Source organism: Phoenix dactylifera, unplaced genomic scaffold (genome assembly GCF_009389715.1).
Source record: "Phoenix dactylifera cultivar Barhee BC4 unplaced genomic scaffold, palm_55x_up_171113_PBpolish2nd_filt_p 000475F, whole genome shotgun sequence".
Taxonomy (NCBI): Eukaryota; Viridiplantae; Streptophyta; class Magnoliopsida; order Arecales; family Arecaceae; genus Phoenix; species Phoenix dactylifera.
In genome coordinates, this window is record NW_024067897.1 from 372,914 (window position 1) to 382,639 (window position 9,726).

At 50.5% G+C, this 9,726-nt stretch overlaps 1 protein-coding gene and 1 pseudogene across 1 annotated transcript; both read right to left on the reverse strand.

Annotated features, from left to right (window-relative positions):
* Window positions 1–1,475: 1,475 nt before the first annotated feature.
* Window positions 1,476–3,353, reverse strand: LOC103695595 (annotated as a pseudogene).
* Window positions 3,354–4,741: 1,388 nt separating this feature from the next.
* Window positions 4,742–7,437, reverse strand: LOC103695593 (pseudo histidine-containing phosphotransfer protein 6). The gene is made up of 5 exons (XM_008776961.2): window positions 7,077–7,437; window positions 6,774–6,904; window positions 6,466–6,609; window positions 5,324–5,396; window positions 4,742–5,199 (listed from the first exon to the last, which is right to left on the reverse strand). The coding sequence occupies exons 1-5, from the start codon at window positions 7,143–7,145 to the stop codon at window positions 5,143–5,145; spliced, it is 474 nt and encodes a 157-aa protein (XP_008775183.2). The 5' UTR covers window positions 7,146–7,437; the 3' UTR covers window positions 4,742–5,142.
* Window positions 7,438–9,726: the final 2,289 nt, after the last annotated feature.

Genomic DNA, 9,726 nt, shown 5'->3' on the forward strand with positions numbered 1-9,726 from the left:
CATCCTTATCTTTATCTCACTTCTAATTAAGTTTGAATTTCGAATTTAAACACCACAAAATTACCTCATGACCCTCTAATCTAATTGTGGGCATGAAAATTTCAAAATTGAAAGAAGGAAGTCGCAACATGATGAATGGTTTAGATTAGATCAAGCTTCATCATGTGTTGGCACATGAAACAAGCATTTGAATTTTGAATTCGAAACCCCATAAAATCCTTCCAAAATATTGGAAGGTTGGTGTGTGATGAGGAGTGGAGGGCGACATTAAAAGGACCTCCATCAGCTTGTGGCCGAAATTAAGAGAAAAATAAGAGAAGGAAGAAAGGAAAAAGAAAAGAGAGGAACCCTAGTTCATGCATGGAAAAATTCTGCGTACATTCTAGCTGACTTCTTCCTCCTCTAAGTCCTTCACGCCATTAGTGTTAAGGGTCCCTGATAAGAGCTTTTAGATCAAATCTAAGTCCTCTTCAATTCCTATGAACCATTCTTCCAAATTCTTCCAAAAAAGGCAGATCCAAGGTTGATAGTGTCAGGAAGATCAAATTTCAGCCTCAAAAAATTCTGCGCAAGCTAGCACTTCCACGGGATTGGATCTCTCCAGGAACTTCGCATGGATTACTCGTGGAGGCCAGACGATCGTGTGGTTGCGAAGCTCGAGCATTTGATCTATTATATTCTGATTTTGCAAAGGTATAAATCTGATACCAGTAATTTAGATAAGATCTAATCCTCGAGGGTTAAACCTCTTCAGGGGCTCTTCACAGAGTAATCTTTAGAACCTATTCAATGGGTATTCGAAGATTAGTTGGATCATAGATTAGTCAAGTTTAGAATTTAATAATCTCATTTCAGATATGATATTAATCATGCAAATGATTTAGCATAATTGTTTAAACGATTCCGGCATATCGATCATGTGTTTTGTAGTGATGTTTTGAAATCTGATTTCTTATGCATGCTAGAATGAAAATATTTAATTCAATGTTTTTCGCTGTGATTTTAAATTAAAAAGAACTATGTGTGGCTTGATCCCCCTTGTGAAGGGGTACGTAGGCAATCCGTACAGGTGCAGTCATAGAAAAAATTTAAAATTTCAGCATGCTATCACTGCTAGAACCGATCAATCTCTTTCAGAACAAGCAATATATAATTCAAAAAGCAGAAACTAAAATGAGAATCTCTGCAAAGGAGCCGAGCTCTGCAATTTTTAGGAAATATTTAATTAAAAAGAACAGAATGACAAAGGAGCCGACCTTTTTGAGCGCCAACCTCTGCAATTTGAGCACCTCCTCCATCAACTAGGCCTTGGTGCGTCGGATCTCGACATTCATCGCCACCACCGCCTCCTTGTTTTTCTCCCCGGGTCGCCATCTTCGATTTCTACACAACAGATTCACCAATCAGGGGAAAAAAGTGCCACTAAGGAAAAATCAGGGAAAAGAAACCCTGGAAGGGAGAAAGAGGAGGAGGACCTAGAGGGCGGCGTCGATGTCGGATTCAACGGCGGCGAAGAGGCGGGCGAAGGCATCATCGCCGGAGACATTTTCTGCATGCTGCTTCTCAACTTCACAAAGAGAAGTGGGGAAAAGAGGAGAGGAGCCGAGGATTAGGTCAAGAGAAGTGGGGAAAAGAGGAGAGGAGCCGAGGATTAGGTCGCCTTCCACGGGACCAGCCCACCAACCGTCGCCTGGGGTGATGGAGAGGGAGGAAGAGTAGTAGAGGTAGAGGAGGTCAGAAATGGGGAGGGAAGAGGGGGATTTGAGGAAGAGGAGGACTTCGTCAGGGAAGATCGATCTCAAATCGAGAAAGAGCGACAAAAGGGGAGGTAGTGGGTTAGAGATTTGTAGAGAGGAGGGGGGAGGGGGAGGGGGAGGGGAGGGGGATCGGGAGGCAAGGGGTTAGGGATTTGCAGCAAGGACGGGGGAGGGGGGATAATGGCCTCCGACGATGCTTTCTAAAGCGTCGTTGGGAGGAAAAAGAGAAAAAAAAAAGAGATGGCTTCCGTTCGGGAATTGGGACATTTTAGGCTTCCGCCGATGCTTCACTACAAGAAAAACAAGATTTGGTGATACTTTTTAAGGCTTTTACCGACGCTTATAAGCGTCGGTCAGTTTCCTTTTGACGCTTTTAAAAGCGTCGCCAAAGGGTCGGCTATGTCAGAGTGTAAAAAAGAATTGCCGACGCTTCTAGAAAGCGTCGCTAAGGTGGTTTTTAGCGACATTTTTTAGCGACGCTTTTAAACGTCGCTAAAAACCCAGTTAGCGATGCTTTAAAGCATCGTTATAAATATTTTTTTAAAAAAAAATATTTTAAAAAAATATTTTGAATCAGAGCCTCGTTTTCTCGTTTTCTCCCAATGTCCACCTCCGCGCTCCTCCACCGCTGCACGTCCTCCACCACTGCCTGCCGGAAAATCCCCACATCCACTGCCCCCGTTACCATATGATATCCTCTCATCTTCATATTCTCCGTCCAATCGTGCGGCATCACAAGCCCCCCCAAATATGGTCCCCTCTCGCCAATGCCGCCGCCCTCCGCCGCCGACAGCTTGTTCCTCATCCCCAGCACCTTCCTCTCCGCCTCCTTCATCGTATCCCTCACCTTCCGGTTCATAGGATCCCACAGATACCCCATGCTCGCGCTCAGATCCAGCGGCTCCATCTGCACCACGTCGACCACCTCGACGTCGGCGATCGCCTCGATCTCTGCCAGCCCCGCCGCCGTCTCCACCTGGCACATCACCAGCAGCTCCTCGTCAACCTGCGCCAGGTAGCCGTTGTCGATGCCGTAGGCGGAGGCGCGCACCACTGTGTGAGCGGACCCGCGGACGCCGCGCGGTGGAAAACGGCAGAATGAGACAGCGAGCTCGACGGCACCGGGGGACTCGATCATGGGGAACATGAGGCCCTAGGGGCCGAGATCGAGGGCCTTCTTGGCCCAGGGGCGAAGAGCTCCGAAAGGCAGAGGATAGCCGAGGTGGGGGCAGCGGCGAGGGCGCGGAGGCTGGGGAAGGCCTCCGCGATGCCGCCAGAGCCGTCCTCCATGTCGACGACCACGTAGTCGTAGCCGGCGAGGCCGGCGATCTCGGCGAGGGTCAGAGAGGAGCTCAGGAGGAATAGGCCGTAGAGGGTCTCGCTGGCGACGAGGCGGGACTTGAGGATCCGCGGTTCGGGGGAGAGGGAGGCGAAGTAGGGATCCAAGGAGGCGGCGAAGACATCATCGCCGGAGTTGTTCTGCTTCTTGAATCTGGAGGGGGTTAGGGAGAGGGGGATCACCTTTTGAAAGTGCACGACAGAGAGAGAGGAGATCATATTAGCGTCGAAATAGGCTCCGACGATACTTTTTAGCATCGTCTTAGGCCGGCGACTACACCAACGCTTATTAGCGTCGTCTATTGCCGACGCTTTTTACAAGCGCCAGCAAATTTTGACGCTAGACCGAAAATTGCCGACGCTTGTAAAAGGCATCGGCAGAAAAGCGTCGGTAAAACCAACTTTTCCTGTAGTGTTAAAAGCGTTGGCCCGAGCTAGGCATCTATCCACAATGGCTTCCGACGATGCTTATAAGCGTCATCGTAGCTTTATGGCTTAGCCAAAATTACCGATACTTCTACTTAGCGTCGGCAGCCAAAAGTCGGAAAAGGTAATTTTTTCTAAGAAGACATGTGGCATATTTCTGGAAGGAAAGTGTTCATCTAATGAACAAAGATGAAAGTAGCAAAGGCTTGGCGTATTTTGTTGTGATACAACTTACAAGAAAATGAATACCTATTGTCCCAGCTTTTTTTTATTTTATTTTTTTAAGAAAAAAGGGTTAGAGAGGCAAATGGAGAACATTAAGAGTTCGATAACGTGTCACCTAAAGCACGAACTAGGAGCGTTCAAGAGAAATCGACAAACAACAGCTTGGGCATCATGTAATTCCGGCGGGACAGAATGATCCGCTTAGCTCCGCTCGTGTTAAGTGGAGATGGGAATCATATATTTCTTTATTTTTAAGATTGCACTGTGGCTCGCACTTCTGGAAGACGTAAGTAAAAGTAGGCGGATGGTTAGTGAAAATTGCAGCACCGTTTTTGTCCGGCGCGAACACGACTTTTGAAGCAACTTTTAACAAAGTTGGTTTTGCTGCCTTAGGCAGCAACTTTAATGCAGGCTGTTTGTGAATTGAGCCTTTTGGTGCTAAGGAGGATGCGTCGTACGCATTTCACTTTCAAACTTGCTTCTATATATATATATATATAACCCTGACAGGTCCTACATGCTCATAGTTAGGGATTACTCAGCGTAGATGGCGCACGCCCCCTCCGGCCGCTTAGGCCCAGATGAATATATCCGCTCATCTAACGCTTGCGTCATCATTAGCATTAAGATTATTATTGATTGCTGTTATTATTATTATTATTATTAGTAGTAGTTGTAGTTTTAATGTATTGATGATTATTATCACATTCACTCTACAGAGCCTGCGCTCATTAACGCGAGAGCGAACAGAGAGAAAACGACGACGACGACGACACTGCTACTATTATTATTTTTGTTGACGACGACGACGACGATAATAACATTTAACTCGACTGAGCGTCTGCTACCATTATTATTACTGTTGTTGTTGTTGTTGACGACGACGACGACCACGATAATAACATTTAACTCTACTGAGCGCGCGCTCATTAACGCGAGAGCGAGAGCTGCGAGACAGAGAGAGCTCCGGAGGAAAAGCACTGATAGAGGCCACTAAATATAAGGTGGTTGCCATTGCGAGGAGGCAATAGGAGGTATTCAACAGACATAAATTAGGTTCCGGCATTCATGTGACGGACCTGAAAGCTATAACGCCACAATAACACCGCAACCAGCTGGCAGACGACACCTCCTGATCCTCCCTCGTCAGTCGCAAACTATACGCAAAACCAGCCAGCCATCAGACATACCCGATAGGCCCCAATTCTCGCCCTCGTCCTCCTCCCACCGTCCGGCTTAATTCGCCCGCTCTGTTCGCCCGGCACCGGCAGCGACCATCTTGCATCAAACGGAGACGAGAGACACCGGTGCGGAGATAGAGAGAGACAAACAGCTAGCGTCGGATTGGAGACGGAGACGGGCCTCTCCTGGGGACGCTCCAAGACATGAAGTAGTCTCACGACAGCGCAGGGTGGTACCTAGCCCCGGCCGCCATCACTCTGTGCTGCTCCATCTGGCAGGCGCATCAAAAGATTCAGGAACCAATTACCTCCCGGCCCGTCCCGGGCTTGGCCCGTTATAAATACATATTTAAATCGCGCGGTAATAGCAGTGGCATAAAGGCATAGCGGCAATACCTGGAAGAGCTCGTGCAGTTTGGTCTTGAGGTAGCAGTACTCGTGCTCCAGCACCTCCAGCAAGCGCAGGCATCTTTGCATCGAGACGTGAAGGTTAAAGTAATGAGCCATTAATCACAATACCCCAACACAGACAAATTAGTGGACACAGAAAGTCGAGCAAGGCTTTTCTATCTACCCGGACCGGGTTGTATCTTTCGCCCGAAAGAAGAGTTCGCCTTCCTTCGCGCGGATCCACCGTTGGATCGCGCAATGGTCGCTTCGAGACCTGCGCAGACAAACGCAGGGGTTCGGAGTGATTTGAGATCCGTGCGGAAGGCGATCCGACGGGCGACGTCGACAAAGAAGATCGGCCGTTCCTTCCCGCGAAAGATACAACCCGAACCCGTATCTCCCGTTCCAAGCGAATTAATGAGGCGGCACAACTGGGTCTCGCGTGTGGGGAAAAAAGAAGGTTAAGGGACGGGACGGGACGCACCTAACGGGGGACCGGGTGCGAGATGCCTAGCCCGGTCCCCTACGTACGTACTATATTCATACTAGCTAGATACCTCAGAATTAGATACTACTAAACCGAAAGGTACCCCCTACGTCCGGTACAGAAGCTGCGGCATGAGTAGGTGCGTGTACCATAGGTCATTTCTCCGGATCCGACACCGTGGAAGAGGTTTGAAGGAGCGGTCGCCCATCTGCCTTTCACTCCCCCGGCGCGGGATGCAGGACGCACCGACAGCTAGGGTGGTTCCGACCACCACTGCTAAATCCGTGGCCCAAACTCTGGACTCTGGTGCAAATGCAATACACGGCGGCCAACTAATTTGAGGCTCGATTCAAGTGCTACCCCGTACACAATCCACTAATATCCTCGAACTAATGTAAGAAGGCTCGATCCTATGCGATCCCCTACCCACTGAAATTGCCACTACTCTATATATTGGAAAACGGTTTTTTTAGGCCCTAGGCTAGAGATACTAATCTCAGATTCCAAAGCTGCATCAGAACGATTAATTTTGTTTTCCTTTTCTCGCATGCCCATGGTATTTACCATGGAGAAGTATGTAAAGGGAGTTTGTGCGAGAACGTGGATACCATGATGACAAATTGAAGAAAGCATTTGGTGCTACTAGGAGTCCGGTACGTACCCGGACCAGTTGCTGTGCTCGGAAGCGGCGCGGAAGGCAAGGCAGACAGTCCTCACGCGTTTGGCTCCGATGCTGGAACTGCTGCCCATCAGCTGGTTCAGATGTATCCCTATCTTCGTGTAGTCCGTGCACTCCCTGTCAGCTCTGAGGCTTAAAACATCGCTCATCCAGTTAGAAACAAAGATGCGTATCAGATGCAATGCAGAGCTGAAAGTAGGCAGGGGATGAGGAGCCGAAGTACATCATGAGAGGTGGAATGGAACATATAGTAACGTGCAGACGGGAGCGGGCATGCAACAGTTACGTACAGTAGAGATCGGAGATTCTTGAGGAGCTTCTCCGATTCCCGGAAGTAGATGGAGATGACCTCGGAGACGAAATTGGGGGAAGATTCATCCTGCAGCTGCTGCAGCTGCATGAACTGCTCGTCCAGCACCCCCTGCGCATGCAGTGCCCCACATCAGCCATCTAGTTCAGGGATGGGCTAACTTTCCCATCTTTTCTTTCCACAAAAAACTGTGGGGAGAACAACAACAACAACAACAACAAAAAGGAGACTAGCAGCTCTAGCGGAGAAACTATAAGAAGAAAAGAAGGGGTAGTCGTGGAACCTGGTGGAAGAGCAGGGCCATCAAGCGGTTCATGTCGGCCTCCAACCGAGCCGCGCCCAGCCCCAACATCCACACCGGCAGACCCGTCTTGACCGTCTCTCTCTCTCACGCTCTCTTGCTTTCGCTTTCGCTCTCGCTCTCGCTCTCGCCGGCTCGATCTCTCTCTCCTGCTCTACACTACACGTAACCAAGGATGGCCGGGGGGAATAGGGGTGTCCGTGCGCCTGCCAGCCTGGTCTCCGGGAGGAGCTTAGACGCAGAGTGGGTTTGTAGAAGTTGGGGTTCAAAGCTTCCTATTTAAGGAGGCTGGTGGTGGCGGGTGGAATCAAGGAGTTCTTCTCTCTTTCTCCTGGAAATTAAAGAAAAGAGGCACACGAGTTATTACTATATTAATAGCTAATGCAGCCCTTGGTCCGTCGCTCCCTCCCTCAGCGGTCACCACCTTGCACGGGATCGAGGTGAGAGAGAGAGAGAGAGAGGGGATGAGCCGGGCTGCGGGCGTGCGTTGGGGCACGGGATCGAGGTGAATGCTTGGGATCTACCGGACCGGGGGCAGGGTAGTGACCTGATGGACCCGTACCACTCGGTCACCTCGCGTGCTGCCGCCTTTGTTTTCTTTAATCTCGGTTTCTCCTTTGTCTTTTTCCTCTCACCAGCCCTTTCGCCGACCGCCGGTGCTTCTGCCAGTCTCCTCTCGGCCAAACAATGTGGCCTCCTTTTTGCTTAACTTTGCCATCCTCCCCAGCTTTTTCACTCATCCCCTCGGCCAAACACTGGGCTTGTTTTCTTGTCCAGCGAACAGGCACAGCCATGCGCCGCACTGGCACTTTTTTTTATTTAAACCCCCCACGCTGGTCAAACGGTGCAGCTCCAAGCATCCGACTCCTCTTCCTTCTCTATGTAGCAATGTCGCAAAATACGGCTCATGAAACAATGCAAGGAATTGAGATACATCATGGCTCCTTTTCTATTACAAGTTTTCTTTGTTAATTCTTTCAGATAAGTTGTTAAATTGAAAATTTTGAGTCAATCATGTACAACAGAGAGCATTCAATGTTTACGATCTGAACTTTCGTGACAATGTCCAAGTTCACTATTAAAATTAAGTACACGATCATCGGAAGATCAGAAGAGAAAAGAGGTTGTGTTGGGAGAAAAACCCCAAGTCATACCGCCACAGAGGCGCTCGGCCAAAGAGCGCCGACCAGGAGGATGCTCGGCCAAAGAATGCCGACCAAGAAGGCGCTCGACTAAAGGGCGCCGACCGGAGAGAGCGCCAAGAGGCGCCCAATCAAAATAACCAAGTAGAGATGCTCGGATAGGAAGAGCCGACCAGCGGACGCCGACCAGAGAAGCACTCAAATAGAAAGCGCTGACTAGAGAGAGCGCCAAATAGAGGCGCTCGGCTAGAAGGTACTCGCCCAAAGGGCGCCGACCAGGAGTACTAGAAGCAACCCCGCCACAGGGCGCCCCTCTGGGCGACCAGCTCGGCTCGGCACCCTTGCCGAGCCGATGCCTTAACTAATACTCCTCCCCGCCAAGCTTTCTCGAAAGGTCCGGCGGCTATACACGCGACTCTACTATAGCCTGCCACTATCTCCAAGCCATCAAGGCATAAGATCTCTGCAGGTATTCGGCACGACCTGCCATTAATGCATGAGACTCCCTCAAGTCTCCGATGCACCCAGTCATTTAATGAGCACGGCCCAAGACGATCTCCGGATCACTGAACCATCAGAGCGTATGGCTCTCCCTGACCGCCGGTTCATTCGGTAATAAATGCACTTACCATCCACGGACCCCAGGCCCACCACAGCCGGCGGTTCAACCACTCCAACAGGTCCGATCGACCGTGACAACTCCCTGATTCCGGTCCGATTCGGTCCCGTTCTCCACTACGCCATTAATGGGCCAAATCGTGCCCCAATTATTACAAAAGAGGACAAACCTCCTGTCACCTCCTAGGTAACAAAAATCCTTCTATAAAAGGAAACCTGGGGAGAAAAGGATGGGGGCCCCCGGACAGAACCCTCCTGGACCGGGTGAAAAGAAGCAAACAGCACAGATACAATGGAGGATATCACCCTCTTCATCTTCTTCATCTCATCCAAATATTCCTGCTGTCTTCTCCATATACTCTCTTCCTTGCTCTCTCCACATATCTGCCCCCTCTGACTTAAGCATCGGAGGGCCGGCGCCGGGGAGCCCGGCCACCGGCTTTTTGCAGGACTTACACCCCTCCAGGAGGACGTCACCAGTCGGCGCGCCGCCGACCACCGTCCCTGCAGCGAAGCTCCTCCTTCTCCGGCTTCGCGGTAACCCCCGGGTCCAATTTCCAGCAACAGTTGGCGCTAGAGGAAGGGCCCGAGTTCGCTGCCATGAAGCTAAGAAGCAAAGGGGCTTCCAACGCCTCTCGACGTCCTCCACCCAGTCCTGAGCATTCCGTCCGGAACTCACCACCTCCGGCCGAGTCAACCCCTCAAGTTCGGCCGGAGCAGTTTGATGCCCTGGTGCAACAAGTGCAAGCCTTGGCTACCGCTGTCCAAAGCTTGCAACCCAGGGGCATCCCAACGGCACCGCCTCCTCCGGCTCCAGCTCAACCGGAGCCTCCTACAAGCGGACTTCCCCTTCGAGGTCAGGACTCCCAAGT